This window comes from Acomys minous (genome assembly GCF_964271855.1).
Source record: "Acomys minous genome assembly, chromosome: 4".
Lineage (NCBI taxonomy): Eukaryota > Metazoa > Chordata > Mammalia > Rodentia > Muridae > Acomys > Acomys minous.
Genome location: NC_140486.1, coordinates 129,850,400 through 129,871,558, shown reverse-complemented (window position 1 = coordinate 129,871,558; position 21,159 = coordinate 129,850,400). Strand labels below are relative to the sequence as shown.

Below are 21,159 nucleotides of genomic sequence, written 5' to 3'. Positions count from 1 at the left end.
CAAATGACTGTGGGAGCATTGCTAAGTAATTTTATATATCCTGACCCATTATGTAAACCAGTTTAATTAATATTTTGAGGCATGTCATATTTTACACAACTGCTGAATTTTCTAAAATTGTGCTGGCTTAAAAGTTGCAACACGTCAACTTCTATTATTTTAACTCATGGCTCTAATCATGCCTAAAGTAAGATTTTTTTCTCTTATTTATACCATTTCAGGCCTTTTGTTTTTACTATGAATTGGTACTTCCATTGAAGATGAATCATACTTGCAGGCTAGCCAGATGCTCTATTCAATTTCTGTGTTAGGTGTTAGGTTTAATTGCCATTGAGTTAATCAGGGCTGGTGTTTGTTCCAGGTAGTGGAAGGCATTTACCACCGCACTTCTCACTTGGTCAGAAGACAAGGTTTAAACCGACGGAGTCACTCCTGTTCAACACCCACAGGAGAAGAGGCGTGAGGAAGTTGAGGACATGAACTTCGTGATTTGAATCTTCATCAGCAGACAAGAAGCAGCCAGACAATTTATTATCTATATGAGGATATATAAACATTACCATTAACAGCTTTTCCTAAGTTACTCTTTGGCCTCTTTTAGCTTATTATTATTATTGTTGTTGTTATTATTATTAAAATAATACTTTTTTCTTTTTCATTGTTGTTGTTTTTTTGAGACAGGGTTTCTCTGTGTAGCCTTGGCTGTCCTAGACTCACTTTGTAGACCAGGCTGGCCTCGAACTCACAGCGATCCGCCTGCCTCTGTCTCTCGAGTACTGGGATTAAAGGCATAGCCACCATGTCCGGCTAATACTTTTTTCTTTTCTAAAGAAGTCATTCTGGAAAGGGTTCATGAACCAATAAATGTTCTCAGGCATGAAGACAAAATGAAATTAAAAATAAAAATGGAAGAAAGGTCTGAATCCAATAAACACACTGAAGTCGTATTTAATGCTCCCCCAACACTTGGATCTGGCTGGTTACATAAGCAGAGGGTTTGGCATTCAGGCATCAGATCTGTCCTTGCAGTTTTCGCCCTCCTCACAGGGATCCTATTTGTTAACTGACATCATTTATGATGCTGCTTCATCTTCAGCATCTCCAAGTTTTAAACCTCTGACCAATGACTATAGCCCTACAAAAAAGTTATTAGTGCGTCTGAATCTACTGCATTGTAACTGAAACAGAGAGTGCTTCCACAAGTCTCACATTCATGAATTAGAAAAAAGAATAAAGTTTATTTTTTTTGCATGACTGTTTATGCATTAAAAAGATTGGAAAGAATTGAGTAATAATGTGCAGAATTCATACACACAAACTAAGACACTTTTTCTTACATTAACAATATTTGTGTTGAAAAATAATTTTGGCTTATATCTCTTCTTTCAGTTTTCAGGTAAACAAAGTATTGAGCTGTGCTTTTACTGCCTTGTTCTGGCAAAATCCCTGTTCAATGGCTATCCCCAAATAACTGGCTCTTTAGAAACCAAAAGGCATAGTCTTCTGCTAGCCCACAAAGAAAATGCATTTGCAGAAGGATGTCTGGGTTATAAATAATCTTTCGTTTTGCTGAGAATACACACGTGAGGGAAAATACCAATGTGCTGTTTGCTATTAACAAAATGTATCTTTTTCTCTGACATGAATGAGGTTGCAAATTGATGCAGAAATTTATGGAAACACACCATGTAGCATGCCTAGATTCTGTGGCCTGATAAAGCAGCCCCAAGTCAACCCTGCTCCTGTCTTGACTCGGAATCTTGCAGTCAACCTTGCTCCTGTCTTGACTCGGAATCTTGCAGCTCTTGAGCAGACTTAGTATTTTCCAGCATGCTGGAGTGACACCAACTGTGGGGAGCGACAGATCCTTTCCCAGTTTTACCACATTATACATGTGTTGAGAAAAAAATGATTTCAATTTTTTAAATTTCAAATTCAGTGCAATTTTCAAGCAACACATAACAGAACAAACTCCTTCTTGCTCATAAAGAGATCTTAAGGATGTGGCTTGTTAGGGCTTGGTGAGCGGATGCTTCTCGGGCCCCATCAGCGGAAGCCAATTGTAAGCAGAGTCCTTGGTTTCTAACAGTGGGAAGAGGCGCTCTGAGTCTTCAGTTATCCAGGTCACCTCAATCCCAGTTCAAAACATATTTCTGCCACTGACAAAGGACATACCCACTTATCCACATCTATAGATATAGAGGCAAAGGTGGGTTTTTTTTCATAAAATAAGCATTGCTTTCAAATTATCTGTATTATTATTAGTATTACTGGCCAACAATCAATTAAGACACTGACACTTGTTATATTTTAAAATAGCCTTAGTTAATCTGGGGCAGGGCTGATATCAATCCTCTAAACTATTTTCCATAGTGAGGCAGGAATGGGATCCCTGCCCCAATCCCATGCCATCTGCTTCTAATAACTTCTATCAAGCTATCTCCCACCCATAATCCCAAATACTTGCTCATGTTCTTCATCTGGGCCAAATCTCCATCCACGCCTGCCATGTGCTTCTCCTCCATCTAACCCACGGCGGCCTCCTCTCTCCTCTTGGGACCCTATCCTCCTTGTAGTGGTCTTTTCTCTCCTTCCCAGAATTCCTCTCCCTCTCTCTAAGCCCCACCTATCTCCTCTGCCCTGCCCAAGTGGGATGGTTTTTCACTAATCAAAAGGTGGGTCACAGAGACAGCAAGCAGTGATTAGCATCAAAGCACATCAGACCATTCCTCCAGCAAATGAGCATCACACTGTATCCTTCTTGTAGAGAAACTGAGGAAAAGGCAAGTCTAAATGGGCCTTATAGTGGTCTACTACAGCACAGTGTTCTGTGCCTTCTGCCATTTCTCTTACTGGTCCCCAGCTGACACTCTCTCCTGCCCCGCCCCATTTCTGTACTTAGATGCTCTCCACATTAGTCAGGGTCCAGCTGGAAGGCCCATGTCATGTAGCCATCTTGTGAGATTTATTTGCACATGCATTCATGCCTACCCTGTGAGCATAGCCCAGTGGCTACTAAGGTCCCAACAACCAATGCAGGATACGTTTAAGCTGAAACAATTAGTACTTTTAACCCAAAGGACTGCAGCTCCTGTTATTCCTACAGATTATTTTCTCTTAGATTAAGCTTGTATTTCTGCAAGATGGAAGGACAGACACTTATGTTCACAAAGCAGAGAAAGGCACAGACTGGCGGTGAAACAGATTTCTGCCCTTCTTTGATTCCACTGACTGCTTATCTCGATGAACAGTAACTTGAGGTTTTCATCCACTCAAAATCAAGTTAGTTACAAGACTTGAGTTTTTCAACCTCAGAACAACAGTTTGTAAATGTGCCTCCGAGCTTTTTTTTTTTTTTTAACTATGGGACATTATCAGGTGTTCAGTATTTACTAATACCTGACGGGTCTGTGTCAACAACCAACATTATATTGAATTTTTTAAGCGCGGAGAAATAGACAACACCTAGCTATGCGTTTTCTGGTAGGAATGCCTTCTCAGGAATAGAAACGGCATTCTCAGACCTTTGTCTGCACACAACACAATCTAATCTGTAACGAGGAGTAACCAAGTGCTGCTTTATGAGACAAAATCATTTTCTAGAGATGCTCGCCTAACTCCATCATTTTTTGTCTCTCTCTCCAGGGTCCCCTTTCTGCCCCACACCAGGACCTGGCAACTGGCTGCTCCCTTGCCTGAGCTTCTTGACCTCAGTAGGACTCACAATGTGGGATCAGAAGCATAGTTATAGGTACCTACATATCACAAAGTAATAACCTGATTGATAAGGCATTGCATTTATCTTAACATCGACTCCGTCAATACCCTAATTGTCATGAAAAGACAACATAGCTGGCATTAGCGAAGGGGTCAGGCTGGGTGTCCTGTTGAGGGTGAATAACAATGATTTAACTCCTGGGATGGTTCGAGGCTGATGCTGGGTCATCAGGGTGCTGAGCACTGGTGACTCCTGAAGTGCCTCAGTCTTGGCTGAACGCAAGACCAGCCCCGTGCTTTTTGGACCCATGATGGCCAGGCAGCATAGAGAATACGAGTTGTGTCTGGCTTTTGGCCTTTGGAGAGGAGCAGGGATTTGTTTGACTGAAGCTGGACTGTCAATTTGTGGATACTTAATTTTTTAAAAAACTATTTATATCCATTTAAAGAAACTCATTTCATTTTGAAGATTAACAAAACAAAACAAAAACCCTCAAAAGGAGGAAAAGAGTCTCAGATCATGATCAGAGCTGGAGTCATTTAAGCACTTAGCAGAATGTCAAATTTTAATCCTCGATCTTAGAGCACCTCCAAAAATATAATAGTAAAAATATCTCCTTCTATACAAAACAAAGCCAGTGACTATTATGTTTGCATTTTATTTGTCATGATGAGGAAAATATCCACCGTATGTTACATTTATTGACACAAGACCTTACTTATAATCTAGAAGGAAGTAACATTTTTAATGTCAGCAAAATACTATATACTTAAAATATAAGTTTGTGTACTTTATTTGCATTGATATTGTAAGAAAGTTTTTCCTTTAAATCCTTCAGCTCAAAAAATTAATAATAAAAAAAAACATCCTTTGTAGAAACCCACAACGACTGAAAAGCAGCAGAGAATAAGTTTGTGTGGACTGAGGACTTGATCTTGACACTGGGTCTTCCTGACAGACAGGCAATGTGACCTCAGGAGCTCACGCTGTCCTTTCGGATGTGCCCAACTTCAGTAAGCACACAGGGCACAAATGGCGGCCAAATGCAGTGATGACGGGTTTTGGGCACTCACCCACTCTTATGTAACATCATGGTCCTGCGCCGCAAGGAGTCTAGATCCTTGTTAAAGGCTTTGCTTCTGAAGATCTATTTCTTCTAATATACCTAAGTTATTAAGACTTTTCTATACAATAAATCTGTCACTGTCCCTAACAACCGGGTAATAAATTTAGACTACTAATTACTTTTCTGAGTTTTGCTTATATAATAGTGCTTAGCATTTGCTGATTTTTTTTGTGTGTGCCAAGAATTGTTCTAAGTCCTTTAAGCATATTAGTTTATTTAGCCCTCACTTGAATAATTAATCCTATGAGTCAAATGCTATTATTATTGCTATTTAACAGACTCAGAAACCCAGGCAGTGTTATGTAAGACCTGGAAGTCACACTTCAGGCCACTGTGCTCTAGTGATGCACACATTAGGTTTTTAAACCTAAAATTATTCTGTGAACAAAAAAAGAAGCCCATATGAAGTGAGTCTATTTAGCAGTTGATCGCATTAGAAATAAAACTGATGAAACTTTTACAACACTGTCTGTGTGCCAAGCCTATTTTAAGCCATGTCACCAGTACTCCATCCCTTTGAGGTAGCTCCCATTTTTATTCCTGTATAGAAAAAGGAAACTGCGACAACAGAGGCTGAGTAATTTACCAGTGGTCACTCACTTAGTACAGGACAGAAACTCAAAGGGAAAAAAGATAAGCCCTGCTGTTTACTATAAATAGCTCAGCACACTGGGTCTGTCACTGTTGCTTTGCTCTGAACAAGTTGATGTGTTTGCTTTTTTTCTCTCTCTCTAAATCTCAGTAGTGTTGATTATAAATAAAAGGTGGGATTTTATATAGTCAGAAAAGTCCCTTCAAGTACTTTTACTGATTGGGTCCAACGATCCCTTAAATATCACACAGTCATACATATGCCCGTCCATGCACTAAGACGCTAACTTGAGCTTTCTACCTGACCGTATTTCAGTGTGTCTCTGCATGTCTCTACACAGCTCTATGTGTGGCCCTGCAAGGGCATCTAATAGAAAGCAAAGTAGGGAAAAGGGTTGAAATAATCTCCAGAATGTCTAATCACATCCCATCATCTGCCAGCAGGTCCAAGTCTTTGTAAAAACTGAAAACACCTAGCTTTATTGTTTACCCGCCCAGGCCAGGGCTCCACCTCTGTCTGAAAACACACAGTCATTTACCAGCCCAGGCCAGGGCTCCATCTCTGTCTTCAGTCTGCTGAGGGAGAGTTGCCACACAGGTTCACTGATGTATACACGAAACTGGTAGATAAATACCCGACCCACAGTAAATAGTAAGAAGAAAGTTAGGGTTGTTACTGTGGAGGATTTGTTCTTTTGTAGATATTAAGAGTGTGACTCGCCCTGGTACCCCCAGTGCAGGGCTTCATGTTGAACTAGGTTAGGTTGCTTAAGGATTTAACAACTTCAGGAGACCCTACCTATGAAATTAACATGGGCAACTAGCGTTTATTTAATCTGATCAATACTGTCTAGCCATCACTATCACTAACTGCAGCCAGTCATTTATGCTGAATTTTCTAGTTCGCAAGGGAAATTTTTTACTCTGTCCATCTTTCTTTAGTTAAGCTAAGAGAAAGTAACTTTAGAATTTGTTAAATATCACTGTGCTGCATTTCCTGAGGACTGGAAACAGCATTGAAGAATAGCAGGGCGGGTTTTTAACTTTTCAGTAATATACTCTCTGAGCTGAAAGTGTTAATACAATGTTACCAAGTTTTGGGAGGGGGGTGTTGTACTTGTTTGTCTCTCTTGTTTTTTATAAACTCACTTTTGCTTTATAGAAAATTCAGTAAATTAATGCAGCGATTCAAGGGAAGTTATCTTAATGTGTATAGTCAAAAAAAAAACCCATTAGGCCCATTTAAAATTTATTAAAGAAAGGTATATTGGAAGTTTATGGAACATATCACTCTTGGCTAAGTTGTCTGTACAATATTACGTTGTACCCAGCATAAATCCAATACTCTGAATTTAAGTTAAGTTTTTAGAGCTGAAGGGGATCACAGAGATTACATCACTCACCAGAGGCCCAGAAGGATTAAGTGATTTGTCTGTGGTTCTGCAGATAATGATTAACTGCCCCAGACTGCAGAGGCCCAGGGTGGGTGGGGCCTTACCTCCTGCTGCAGCTGGCAGAAGATACACGTCACAGGGACTGTAGTAACCGGGCAGCCCCTGTGTTAAATTAGCTCCTCAGGAATTCTACCAGACTCTGAACTCTACCCCACACCCGTTCTTCCTTCCTGCTCAGTGATGTTCCCCTTAGAGCAGTGTGGGTCTTGCTGGCCTCATCCTACAGATGTCATGGTGGAGGCTTATGTGTATGCTCTTAATAGTTTCACAGCTAGCAGACGTCATGAGCCGCTTCTATCCCAAGTCCGTAAGCCTTCCGCAGCATGGCCGCTCACTCATGAGGAGCAACGCAAGCTCATCCGTCCGTCATTAAAGCAGTGTTTCTCTCCTGCAATGAGCCAGCCTCAGGTCACACTCAAAGGAAGAGGGATGAGAGCTGGAAATCATCTTGTTTCCTGGCCTTGGAAATTGACTCACTGTCAAAATGTAAACCATTCCCGAACTATTGTAACACTAGTGTCAGCCGTAGGTGCAAGACCAGGACCTAAAATCAAGATCAAATAGAGAAACAGGTGTGGGAAGGAAGGGAGCCCTGGCACCCTGAGGTTAACTATAAGTATTATAGAAAAAATACACTATTTATTCAGGGTTTCATTATACATAAAAGAGAAATTCCCATACTCCCCTATGTCTTCAAGTTAAAGCATACTGGAGATGGACTGGAGACTCACACTTTCACTAACTCTCTGCCACTCTGGGAGGAGATGAGTACAGAATATTTTTAATTTAAGAGAGAAACTGTTAGCTGTTTACTGTTCCCTAGAACCATGAGTTCCCAGGCAAAATGAGGTAATGTTATGTTTAACTATTTGGAAGCTTTTTAAAAAAAAAATCAAAATGACTTTAAATATTAACGTTATTTTCCGTACCGGTGTGATAATACTCAGCAAAGCATGGTGTATACATGGTATTATTAGGAATGTAGCCGTACAGTCTAGTTGCTGGCTCCCTCCAGCCTTCACATACCCTGGTAGCAAAATTCAAACAGCCTTAAGGAAAAAAAAAAAGAGTCCTTTGAACAGCCTCGGATCAGAGCGGGGTGAGACAAGGGAACCCTTTTTCCTGAATACTTGTGTTTTGGGCTTTACCTCCACCTAGAAAGATCAGTTCTAAGAGAACTGACACAGCCCCTTCCAGGTTCTGGAAGATGGCAGAAATAAAAAAGCTTGTTCATTCACAAGCATCTACGGACTAAGTCAGCAGCAGGGTGCAGGGGCGAGGCAAGTTGGGCGTTGGGAGGGCAAAGGAAAAAAATGGAGTAAAGTGCAGAGTTACAGTAAAAAATATATTATTTTGATCCTAAGAAAATTAAGAGATATCATCTAATGAACTAGATTGTGATCTTTTAATACATTTGGTTTTCATGGAACTTACAATCACCATCGGACATAAAAAGACGACTTGGCTTAAAAAAAATATCATGGAGTTATCTACAGGAAATCTTGTGAATGCAAATTCAAGGGCAGCATTCTGCAGCTCTTTGGGTATTGAACGGTTTCATTGGACCTGTCCACCAAGAATTCAGGGTAGGGTTGGGGCTTTTAATGCAGGAATTCAGTGGGACTCTACCCCGTGCGTCTCCTTTTCCTGCGCCCCCCACCCCCACCTAGGTGGAAGAGTTTTCCAGTTCAGGGTCCTCTATTCCTGTGGTGTGGGACCTGGAAATCAGGAAGAGTTTCTCCTTGTTTGTAAACTGCCTCTGCCCAGACAGAGGCTGCTGCTCCGCCTTAGTTGGCTCTGCGCTGGGACCCTCCGGGGAGCTGTGCTCTGTATCCGGATCGGCGGCGTCCACACAGTCTGGCTTTTTCCTGGCCACCACGTCCACGACCGACTCCACAGAGGTGTCAGCCTCCCTCAAAGGGGTGTAGCCCTTATTGCTGCTGGACTGGTCATCCGACTGAGAGCTGTGGGAGTCCCGCCGGACGCCGGGCGAGTCCCTGGGACGCAGAGGGAGCGAGGGCGCCGCGGCTGAACCAGGAAGGCCGGAGTCCATGTCTGCCGCTCCCGGGGCGGGCGGGGGCTCGGGCGACAGCGGCGCCCGGTAGCTCAGGAGCCCACTAGTGCTGCGGCGGCGCCAGGCCGCGTACCTGCCGGTCCTGGGCAGGCGGCCGCCCTGCCCCCTGGCGGTGCGTGCTGTCGCCTCGCCCTCGGGTTCATCTGGCTCGCAGGATGCCCAGCGCGCACCGCCCTCGGCTCCCCGGAGGTCCGTCAAGCTCAGGTCTAGTTCTCCCCGAGGGAGATCCCGGGAGCCGCGTTCCCCGGGAGGCCTGTGCCAGCTGCAGCTTGCGCCCTCCGAATCCCTGTCTCTGTCCGGGTCCCCTTGCAAAGGCAGTAGCGCGAAGGCGCTCAGCGAGGAGCCCACGAGGGAGCTGGCGGTGCTCTGGCGACCCCAACTCCCGGTTGGGCTGCAAGGCGCCGGGCTGCTACTGCCGCTGGCGGCCGCGGTGACGGTGGCAGTGGCCGCAGCCACCGCGGCCACTGTGGTCCGGCGACGGCCAGCCCCACTTGAGCGCTCGCGGTAGATGCTGTACACAGCCTCGGCCAGGCTCGGGGGCTCCCGCAGACAGCGCGGAGATGACGCCAGGTCTGGCGGCGACCCTGCCTCTCGAGTCCCACCGCCGCCTCCACCCCGCCCGACGGGGTGGGGCCATGAGCCCCTGGCCAGCATTGCAGCAGCCCCGAAGGCATCTGCAGAGCCCGTGCAGCTACCGGGCTTCAATTCCAGGCCCCGAGACTGCACGTAGCTGAGAAATCCATTGAGCGGTGCTGCCCCCGGGGGCGCAGAGCTGGGGGCGGCGGTAGAGGAGGAGGAGGAGGCCGCTGCCGCTGCAGCCGCAGCCGCTGCCGCTGCCAGGTCTTTGGCGCGGAGACTGTGCACGTCGATGACAGTAGAATAGAGGTCCCTCAGGTTGATAATCTTGGTCTTCTTGTCCCTGTTCTCGTGGAGGACTGCGTTGGCACAAATGAAGAGGAAGATGCCTATACCCATTATGAGGGGCCCAAAGACCTTGAGCTTGTCTGAGTGCAAGTAGCCTGAGAAGATTCGGAAGAAGAAGCCCACCGACGTGGAGGTGGAAGAAGAGGAGGCGGCTGCAGACCGAGTAGGGGGCGAACTCCTGGGCCCGCCCACAGAACTGGAGTTGATGCCCCCTGGCGCCCCAGAGTGGCTCCTAGTTGGGTTTTTGCTGCCACTGCTGCTGTTGCTGGTGGTCGCCATGCGATGGCTACTGCCCAGGGGCAGTAACTGCTTGCTCCCCCCTCTGTTGTTGGCTGCGCTGGCTTTTGGCCAGTAGCCCACCACGGCCATGGCTATGCCCACCAACAACACTAGGATCCCGCAAAGGGCAATGAGGCCCGAGATAGAGCAAAGCTTCAGCTTGCCTTTCACCACCACCACGTCGTTTTTACGCCTCTTCTTGGCTTTCTTCTTGCGTTTAGGGACCTGGCTGGGGGGCCGGAGCGGATCCTGCTTTCTGGCGGATATCCTCAGCAGGCCACCGGTGGCGATCATGGCGAACTGGTGCTGTGCAGGAGTGGCCCCTAGGGCTGGGGCAGAAGCTTGCGCAGGGGGAGCGCTGGTTGCCCGCTAGCTGCCTGGTCACCTCCTCCTGCAGCAAAGCAGAGGAACACAGTCAGAGGGCGCTGGCTTGGCTGCAGCGACAGCCCATGTTCCAAGATCGCCCCTGCTCCTGGAGCCAACTCCAGGTGTGTCTCCACCCCCACCCCAAGGCCAAGCGCTGGGGACACGGACCAGAGTTGGAAAGGTGACTTGAACAGGTTTGAGAAAAGCTTTCTCCTCTTCCTATCCCATCCCCCACGTGTTCCAAGAGCGAAGTCCCCAGCACTGCTCCTCTGAAGGCTTCCTGGCTACCAGCCAGCCAGCGGCATCCCTATCATCCTCATAAACCCTGTGGATTTGGGGACTCAAAGTGGTGGTCAGAGTGTTTTCCCTTGCTCCTCACCTCAGTGGAAAAGCTTCCCAAAGGAGGGGCCTCTGCAGTGTCAGGCCTCTGAGCCAGGACTCTGCCTGCCCGGCCAAGTGCGGCCCAAAGTCACTAAACAGTTCTGAAAGTTACTACTGTATAAAAAGAGAGGAATTCATTTCCCAGGAGAGAGTGAAACACGGCTGCCCACTGGCAGGATGGCTTACTTCAGATAACTGATGCGGTTCATTACCCAGGAAATCTCAGAGCTATTACTTCAATACCAACAACAAATCTTTCCATAATGTTGCCTCTCAGCTACTCTGGTCCTCGGGCAATAGGCAGCAGAGCCTTCTCCCAGCCTCTCCTCTCCAGCCTGCAACATCTGGACAGCTTCTTGGTGTGGGATATTTCCTTTTAGGTAACTGTTATGTAACTGAGCTCTTGCTTCTGGCTTCCTCCCCTCCCCTGCCGGAGCTCCCTTTAAAGGTATCCTGTGCTAGATTTCATCAGAGACTATGAGAAATTCTCCGGAACCTCCCCAAGAAACACCGCTCTCTTGTTTGGGAAAGTGACAGTATTGAGAAATGAGAGAAAACTCTGCCATAATAGTCTTCTGATCCTTTATCAATGTACCAACAGCGTTACACAGAACCCCAGTGTTCAAATGAGTAGACAACCATCTATGTAAGGCAGACTACATAATGATGATTTATAGGAAGGTGTTTCCACAAATAAAAGCTGTGCTTCTTCATCCCTTTCTCAGAAGGTCACGTGGAGGGGGCGGTGGGGGAAGTGGATAGCAACAGTGGCTTACCTGTGGTAAGCTCTTTGAGTTGTTGGCTATACAGCCTAAGTAGGTACAAGAAACTGATGCCTGTTTGCGGTTATCTGTCAGCTCTTAAAATTCCAGACCTGCTGGGCCCTCAGTGTGTCCTCTGTTGTTCCCTCCTGTAATAGAAATGCTAAAAACTAAGGGCATCACGTGGCTCTGAGAGATACAGATGGCCTCCCAACCCGTCGGGTGTATGATTCTTTCAAGACACCCCATGCAGTAGAATAATTATCTTTTGAAAATGTTATGTTATTTGGGCAGATATTTGTTTTTAATTGGTGCTTGGATAAAGAAGAACTCTGGCCCCTGGTTTCCTTCAGCATAGCAATCTGGGTAGGATCTGTTCTCCACCCAGGCAAGCAAATGGCAGTCAGGTTCTTACATTGTTTGCAAATCGCTATCTCCTTGGAACTTGGTTGGAATTCAGTAGAGAAATGCCAAGTGGTTTAGGGAGGAGTCCGTGGTGAGACTGAGTCCGTAAACCTTTAAATTTTGGTTTTAAAAAGGTCCTGTACCAGTCAGCATAAACACTGAATATGCATGAGACTGCCCCCATGTTTATATTTATTATATGGTTGCAGCATAGATAGTGCTGTTTTAGTTCAGCTGTAGGTTCCAGTGTCTTTAGTGATCTTGAAGTCTGAGCTGGCTTCCAGAGACTTTAAGGTCCAGGGATTTTAGAAACAAAGGCAGCTTCAGCCAGCAGGGTGGCTCCCTGAAGAGAGATGGATGGGCAGACGTTTTTTGTTGTTGTTTGTTGTTGTTGGGCGCTGATCAGGTGCCCCCAGGTGCTGGATGTCTTGGAGGCGGAAAGCACCTTTTTGTTTTCCTCCTCTGCAAGCCAGCTTTCCATCCAGCAGATTATAAGACAAGACGGAATGGATTTCAACAATGGTTTACAGAAGATATTTTAAACTAGTTTAATAGCTAGTAATTAGTTCCCCCAGTTTACTGTGCTTCCAGCTCTCTAGAAAGATGAACTCCTTTTCAGGGTATCGAGATCTGACACAGAATACTGACAAAGGTAAGGAGGCACGGAGAAGCCCCCTTTGAGGCTTTCCTTAGACCTAAGGAGGGAAAAGAAACTTAGCTGTGGTTGTCCTCTGCCTTCGCGACTGGCTGCCTGGCGCGAGTCCCGCCTTGGCGAAGGAATGGAGGATGGGGAAATCAAAAGAAGGGTGTCTAAAAATACAACTGCTTCCAAGAGACAGAGAGAGAAAGAGAGAGATTCAAGTTCTCCGCTCATGATGGTTAGAGCCCGGCATCAGAGACTCAGGGTCCCTCAGGTTGTACGCGATGCTGTGCCCATCACCCAACCTGGGTCCTCGACCCCTGGCCCCTGGCCCTCAGAGCTCCGAGCCTCTTGCCCTTTTGCTTTGGTCTAGTCACATGAGTGCAGCAGCTGCGAGTCCGCCTCTGGAGGAAGGACTGGCTGGAGAGAAGTGAAGGCAATCCTCAACTCGCCTTTTCTGGGCAGCGCAGCTCTGGTAGCACGCCCAGGGGAACACCTGGTTCGGAATACCCGCCGAGGGGCCTAGGCTCGGGAACTGGAGGGATGATGAAGGGCGCTCGGAGGCCGGGGATTGACAGAATTGCTCAAAATGGAGGCACTCTAAGCAAACAATAATCGCTCACTTACCCAGGGAGACCGGGGCAGCTCGGGAGACACAAAGAACCATGGAGAAACTTTTCAGCCCGAGCCGACGGCGTAGTGCAGGGACAGCGCCCCGAGGCCCCGGGCGCGAGAAAGGCTGGACAGCCCGGCCCGGATGAACCTGCTCCAGGGGCTAGCAGTCCCCTCAGGCGAGGTGGCGGGAGCCATTTCCAAGAGTTTCCAAGAAGTGTCAGGTCCTCCGCATCCCGCGCTGCCTGGAGCCCTTCTTCCCTCGGGCGCGCCACCTCGGCTGTCGCCGTCCCCTTCTGCCGCGCTCCCCGCCGGCCCCTGCGGCCGCGCGCTTCCCGGTCTTGCGCCTCTTTTGTGTGGCTGCGGCGCGCCGGGCTCCTCCGGGTGGAGTTGAGCCCGCGGCGGCTGCTCCGGGCGGCCGGACTGGCGGCCGTTGCTAAGAGACCGGAGCCATGACACAGGAAAATTGCGGCAGGATGGCAGTCGGTACGTGGCCCGGTTAGGCTCTCAGAGGCGCACCCGCCCCCCGTCCCGCCCCCCGCCCCCCGCTCCTCAGCCCCTCCCCCGCCTCCTCTCCTGCCGGCTGCCCGTCCCTTCGGAAGCGACTTGCCCCCCTTCCCAGGAGGGGAATCAGGGGAGACGACACCTGCACCGCGCTCTTGAGCCAGGTCGGGGCGCGATCGCTCAAGGCAGGGTGCTGGATGCCGCCTAAGGATCTCCTGCCTGACAGCTTCTTTCTTTTTCTCCCAACTACCTGTCTGAGCACCAAGCCTGAAAGGATCCAAAGAAAGGCCATCCCCTCTCAGGGAGTTCCCCATCAAAATCTGAGTGTTGCTGTCCCTGGAGTCAGGGGGTAGTCTCCAGATCCCTGTTCCCTCCAGCACCTCCCCCGCCCCCTGGCGCTCTCTTCTTTCTTTTTCTCTCCCTCTCTTTCTTTCTTTTTCTTCTTTATAGCCCCTACTCTATAGTGTACATTGCCTCGCTCCCTGCCCCCATCTACACTTGGGAGCTTGCAATATGGATGCCCCAACAACACAGTAAGATGTCTCCCCCCCCCACGTCCCCCCCACGCTTCGAACCCAGCTGGGGTGGGGCAGAGTGAACCACCGGACTCATGGAAATCTCTGTCAGACACTATTGCAGTGCAGCAGAATTGGGCTGTGTAACTGGCCTTAAGGGACCTCAGAGGCTCCCTGGGATGTGGGCAGCTAGGGCTGGCTCATCTGAGGTTGAGACAGGCTCGGAGATGCTCCCTTAGGCAGGCCCTGAAGTTCCTACCCTCTGAGGTAAGCCAAGCATTCAAAGGGAAACTCGTTCTCCAGGAATGGGAGTCAGGGTTAGCTTCAAAGAGGAGAGGTGGGGGTAGGGAGGTCCGAGGTCTCGACGTCATTTGGAGAGAAGAGCACACACACACACACACACACACACACACACACACACACACACACACACCAGATCACACACCCATGAAGGGGGAGGGAAGGAGGGATGGAGAGAGAGACAGAGACAGACAGACAGACACATACACACACACACACACACACACACACACACACACACACACAGAGAGAGAGAGAGAGAGAGAGAGAGAGAGAGAGAGAGAGAATATTTCCTATCTTCCTTCTCTCAGCTGCATAGTAGAAATGACAGGGAAAGGAATCTTCAAATGGAATTTCCCCACAGAGTGTTGAGAAAGTTAGGCAGGTTTCAGTTAGCTATGGCCAGGATTCAGGCAGAGAGGAACAGAAAAGCAGATAAAAACGTGGCATCCAAGCAAGGATACCTAGGTGGGTGTTGTTTACTGTTCAAAGGTGCAACAGGTGGACTCTGGTACCCACAGATGCAGCCTCGCTCTCAAGATTGTTCTAAAGGCATGTGACATCTCAAGCACGCACTGTGGGAAAGAACAATAAAGGAAGATAAAGATGAATAATGAACAATGAGGCCAGCATGGAAGTGGTGGGGGATGGAAGGCAATAGAGGGACCGTGAATCCCAGAAGTGGCACCACCTGCAGTTTTCAAAGGTGGCATCTGGAGCTGAGCTACGATTGGAGTTTTGACCTGATCTCCTGCCACGTATTTCAGCTCTGCACCACAGTATTAGAAGACACAGGACAACACTTCCTGCCCCACCACGGAATGTCTCCTTTTACGGAAATCACTGCAAAAGCAACACAACTCCTTCTAGTGGTTTGCTAAAGCCCTTTTGGCTCCGAATCCGTACATTTCTTGAATGCCCGATAGTAATCTGGTGTTTTGTACAAAGACTGGACCTGCAGCCCCATTTCACTACAGAAACGGCTTCCAAGGGCCAAAGTGACAATTCCAACAACCTCTCCTGCGGGACCTGCACGTGAACAGGAATACTATTGAAGAACTACATTAAGATGTTAGGTGGGTCAAACAGTTAATAGCTTTGCTTTCTGCATAAATCATGGCCACAAGGTGCACATTCAAAACTCATTTGATGGATTAGGAGAAGAGAAAAATCTTTATGTAGACAAACTAAACCTGCACAGGGGCTGTGGAATGTAGGCAGCTGCTTCTTACATTGATGATTGCAACAAACGTTTAGAGTTTATTGTTCAAAGTCTTCCTTCCAAACTGGGCTCTTTGGGTACTGTGAACAGCTCTCTGTGACTGTTATGTTATCGTATTCAGTCATTTTGTTGTTATTGTTGTTTTCAGCTCAGAACATCAGAAGAAATCAACATCTACCTGTTTGCAGTGGGCTTTTTAACCAGCTCCTCCACCTTCTGCAATACACTGTCATCCACAATCCTCAGGGCCTTCCCAGCTGTGTCAAAGTATTCTTTGAAGCAATAAGGTGGTTCTGGGTCCTTCTGGTCCCCTACTTTTTGCTATTTCACTGGCTGCTGCTTTCTGAGGTTCAGAATCAACTTCCTTCCAGCAGATGACCAAGGGTCCAGTGTCACCTAATTCACCGATGTCCCAGGATCTAAACACTCAGCTTGGTATTTTGCACATGTGACTACCATGCGAAGTTAAGTGCAGAGGGGAAAGGTTAGCCGAGGATAGTTGTGCTAAACTCTGACCCATAGCTTCCCTTTTAAAAAGGCCAGATTTCTTGGAATAAGCAGACTTCTTGTTCTACTGACTCTTGTGATCTCGATCTTTCCTGCCCCATCTTCGACAATGTTCTGTGTTGTAGACGGACCAGTTGGGGCTGGGACCACATGGACATTTGTTCTCTGCAGCCCTAGACCAAGAACTACAGCCAACCGAGGAATGCTAACCGAGAAGAAGTAGTCTTCCCGGTGAAGAGGTCCCCAGTTGGTTACCCAATACCAAGTGGCCAGCCCCCAAAACATATACATGCAAGTAACACGGAGACTGAGGAGGCTGTGCTTATATACTTAGAGGGAAGGAAAAGAGACATGTATTAACAATCAAAGAGAAAGAGAGAATTAGTTTGAGAGAAGGATAAAGGAGATGGGTTGGAGGAAGGAAAAGGAAGAGGGGTGTAATTATATTTTAACTAAAAAAAAAAGCCTCATATAATGCAATCAACCACTCGCTGTGTGATCATTTCATCCGCCTGGGTCTGACTGGACTGTCTGTACGTCTGGGCTCCTCCACCTGAGGCAGAGTGTTAGGCTATGTACACACCTTCTTAGTGTTCAGGACTCTGCCCACAGAAGGTGGCCTGGTCCAACCAGAAGGTCAGCAGCTCCCACCTCGGCATACACCTCACTCTCTCAGAGTGCTCACGCTATGGAGTGTGCGAGGGTTCTGGAAACCAGTCTCCTCCACTGACTGACTGCTTAACTTAAGCAACTAAATCACTTAATCTTGCCTCCCTCTGCTATTCCATCCACGATGGGGATAATGATATTAACGCTAGCCTCATAGCATGACTGTGATGAGGTTTAATAAGTTTAGTTGGCACAAGCCCATTCTTAGCACATTGTAAACACTCATTAAACTTAGCTAAGTCCGTATTGGTGCTGCCATCACCCAGCTTGGCTCCCTCATTCTCTTGACCGTTTGCCAGGATCTGCAGGGGGCCCGCTATGACGAGGCCATTCTTGTCCCCCTGAGCTATGGACAGAAATTCCCCAGAAAGGCGATCTGCAGGGTGGAACACTTTACCCATTACTCATTTTATGACTAACCCGAGTACCTTAATTTTAGTTTGTTCAAGCCCAGATTTCAAACCCATATAATTCTTCAGTCCAGTTATATATCTGTAAGAACCAGTAGAACACTTTGCAGGTCAGCAGATTGAGGAAGTCAGAGAAAACTCTCTAGATAGTATAGTACTGGAAAAGAAGGAAATTGCCTCCCTGGCCAGAGGAAATAAAACCTCTCATGTCCCTCCATTGTTTCGTCCTCACTCTCTTCATACCCTGACACTAGGAAAGAAAATGACAAAAAAAAAATGCATGCAAAGTAAAACACTGCATAGGGCACAGAGCTAGAATCAGCAGGGCTAACAAATGAAAACACTGTCCAGAGTGCACATCCCCTAAAATAGCTTGTTTCTGGAACCCAAGTTTATGTGGACCCTTTATATTTTACCTTCAAGGCAATTTCAATGTATATTTTTTTCATTGACAGTTTTCATTATATGTGCAGATGAGAAGACAGAATACACTGAGTGAAACACAGATTAAAGTCCATCTGATTTTCCTGGGAACAGCAGAGATAAGGAGAGAGAACTCAGAGAAAGCCCTGATGAAGCAATGGGACTGCAAAGCCTCAGGATAACATCTCCACAGCTGGGCTTTGCTGAGCCCTGGGGTGTGCTGGAGTTAGCGCCTGTGGTGCTGCTGTGTTCCAGCCTTTCCCCCCAGGAGCTCTATGGTGTGATGAGGGACCAGTGCTTGCCTCAGCTTCCAGTGCCCCAGAGTCCTGCAAGCAAAACTCTGAGGAGATAACCTTCAAGAACTCAATTTTGAAGCCAAAGTGAAACTTGTGCTGGTGTTAAGGTCGCAGTCAAAGCCATTTCTTGTGCTTCTGAGAGGCAACTGAAGAGTTTAAACCCAAACCAAGGACTGAGGGAAGGAGCCAATGCAGGCTGTGACGCACCATCTTCAGCACACAGCCTGCAGGGTCCCCCACCGCTACCCAGACAGGTGACAGGTGTCAGTGACTGCCCTCGCTGGATCTTTTGTATCATTACCCATAAAAATCTGCTAAAGGTTGTTTTCTTTAACAAGTAGTTTCATTTTTGTTCACTGAGTTTCCCCCAAATTGCTTGAATTTTCTGCCATTTTCCATGTACACCATCAAAGCTGGATTCGGTGCCTTTCAAAATAATTGAGACTTGAGAGCTGGAGTGCTCTGGCAGGCCCGGGAGCACATCAAAGCTGAGCTCAGTGAGGGCTTGGCGGTGAGAGCATCATCAGGGACGCAGCCAGAGGAGACCCACAGCTGCCCCCGCCTGTCTTCCCAAAATGTGTCGGAGCGTCCATCTTGATGTTCATGCTGTTTTGCATAGTTTACAGCATTATGAGTAGATAGCTGTCCTCCTTGGAGCTGCTCATAACTCATTTGTCCAGCCTCCGAACATTAGCTGTGGTATGAGCTATTGTGAGTACACAGCACAAACAGAAGCCACAGACAGAGAATATCAAAAGCAAAGAGCCAAAAGGAACCCAAGATTGCTAGTTGGGTGGCAGGCCTTTGATTCACCAGGAGAGTACTTTTGTAAGTCAATCCCCCAACCCCCGTGACTTGAGAAGTATTTGTTGTGCACCTACTGTGTTCTGATCACTGTTGCAGGCACAGAGTGGGGACCACACAGCAACAGCAGCAAACACCTTCTGCAGGTGTCAGCAAGCATGTGAGCCAATGAAGGGCAGAGTGTTGAGTCTTGGTAAGTCTTATGAACAAGTTAAAAAGAATTTAAGGGGGAGGTCAGAGTAGGTAGTAGGAGAGAGTCAGTTAGACTGGGCACTCGGGGAAGGCTATGGAAACTGGAGGCTGGAAATGAGACAAACATTTAAAAGCATCCTGGACAAGGAAATAATTAGAACACATGGTCATATTAGCATGGAATCTCTTTAGATTCTTCAAAAGTAATTAATAACTAGTACAAGGACAAATGAGCTAAGTCAGTAAGTGACGTGGGAGTTCAGATACACTGAAGGTCACTGGAGGAGCCTCAGTGCCCTCCGGCTAGTGAGGAGTGTTCCGAGTGCTCAGAGAGGGCTCGACCTGATGGCCACCACACTGGGCACTGGGCATGGTGATGGCGAGTGAGACACATAAAGACTGCTCAATTTGCTTTGCAAATCCCAGCCAGCAAGAGGGTTTGCCTTGTCTGTACTGTCCCCTTCCTTGTCTGTACTGTCCCCTTCCTTATCTGTACTGTCCCCTTCCCTGCCTATACTGTCCCCTTCCTCATCTACACTGTTCCTTTCCTGGTCTATACTGTCCCCTTCCTCATATATGCTGTTCTCTTCCTTGTCTATACTGTCGCCTTCCTTGTCTATGGTGCCCCCTTTTTTGTCTGTACTGTCCCCTTCCTTGTCTATACTGTCCCCTTCCTTGTCTGTACTGTCCCCTTCCTTGTCTGTACTGTCCCCTTCCTTGTCTGTACTGTCCCCTTCCTTGTCTGTACTGTCCCCTTCCTTGTCTGTACTGTCCCCTTCCTTGTCTATACTGTCCCCTTCCTTGTCTGTACTGTCCCCTTCCTTGTCTGTACTGTCCCCTTCCTTGTCTGTACTGTCCCCTTCCTTGTCTGTACTGTCCCCTTCCTTGTCTGTACTGTCCCCTTCCTTGCCTATACTGTCCCCTTCCTCATCTATGCTGTTCTCTTCCTTGTCTATACTGTCTCCTCTCTTGTCTATATTGTCCTCTTCCTTGACTTGTTTACACTGATGTCTGTCTCACATTCCTAGTGCAGTTATGCTTTGAACTTTTAGGGTTCCTTACGTCTCACAACAACTTCAATAGGAATCATCACATGACCCTTGCTATTTAAAAATCTAAGTGATGGGTCTTTGGAATCCTAATGATGCTTTAGAATCATCGCTGGTGGCTACTGAGTGTGTAACTATTGAATCTTAATGCTTAAAGCTCACTATCCTGGGGCAGATGAAGGAGCACACTAGAGCCCACACATCTCCCAGATGACCTTGTGGTGGCTTCTGTAATGCATTTATAGTCAGGGTTATAAAGAGAAGGCTTCCCCCTCACAGATGTATATCACAAACTATGCACATCAAGACACCAAGCAGGCAAATCAGTAGCCATAGACTGTCTCTACCCAACGGGACTCTTCTGATGTTAGAACCATAACAGATGGGCTGCATGTTTGAAATGCACACAGTGCAACACGGTATTTATGCTTTGCCCCTGGAAGGGAAAATCTCCCCATTCTCCTATCAAGTCTGGTATGGAATTGTCTAAAATCTTACTGACGACAGCCTGAGCTGGCTTCTTTTTACTGGAGCATACTGGGGTGTCCTTATGTAGGAGAAGCACTGCAAATATCTCTTTCCTGGCATACAGATGCCGATATCACTTCTTGACGGGCAAAGTAATTACACAGCTTCCCATGGTGGCATGGCATTGGTGTTCTAGCCTGGAAAATGAAATGCAGGAAAATTGGAGAGGTGTTGCAATGTATTTCAGATAGTTATTGCTTTCCAAAGTCCTTACTCCAAGGACCTGGTTTTGGCTATGGTAAAGGGCAGAGTGGAAGTGAGGGGAGAAAAGAGGAAGGGAGAGAGGGAGTGGAGAGGTACGTGCCTGCTTAAATTATTAAGGAACTTGTGGTTTTACCTGACAAAGGAGCTTGGTCACCGATTTATTTCAGATTCCTCCCAGTCACTCACAGCTTCTGACTTTGATGAT

General features: G+C 47.3%; 1 protein-coding gene and 1 long non-coding RNA gene across 4 annotated transcripts in view; one reads left to right on the top strand and one right to left on the bottom strand.

The window, feature by feature from the left end:
* Window positions 1-1,205: 1,205 nt before the first annotated feature.
* TMEM200C (transmembrane protein 200C) lies at window positions 1,206-13,795 on the bottom strand. Of its 2 annotated transcripts, XM_084780271.1 has the most exons (3): window positions 13,347-13,795; window positions 11,690-12,422; window positions 1,206-10,557 (listed from the first exon to the last, which is right to left on the bottom strand). In XM_084780271.1, exon 3 carries the CDS (start codon window positions 10,458-10,460, stop codon window positions 8,556-8,558), a length of 1,905 nt encoding a protein of 634 aa, XP_084636397.1. In that variant the 5' UTR covers window positions 10,461-10,557; window positions 11,690-12,422; window positions 13,347-13,795; the 3' UTR covers window positions 1,206-8,555. The 2 variants fall into 2 exon arrangements, with proteins under 2 accessions (XP_084636397.1, XP_084636396.1); XM_084780270.1 differs by lacking the exon at window positions 11,690-12,422.
* The window catches only part of LOC311596630, an 8,536-nt gene continuing 1,066 nt past the window's right edge, over window positions 13,690-21,159 (top strand). Inside the window, exons 1-4 of one of the 2 annotated variants that reach the window (XR_014778913.1) lie at window positions 15,158-15,726; window positions 16,021-16,356; window positions 17,932-19,174; window positions 21,122-21,159. The exon at window positions 21,122-21,159 is cut by the window's right edge and continues 1,066 nt beyond it. This is a non-coding gene — a long non-coding RNA (uncharacterized lncRNA). Of the gene's footprint in view, window positions 13,818-15,157; window positions 15,727-16,020; window positions 16,357-17,931; window positions 19,175-21,121 lie in introns of those variants that run through there. The other variant, XR_014778912.1, reaches the window with a different exon arrangement.

Coding starts and splice junctions, on each gene's coding strand:
- TMEM200C (XM_084780271.1), bottom strand. CDS start 10,460: ATGATCGCCACCGGTGGCCTGCTGAGGATATCCGCCAGAAAGCAGGAT.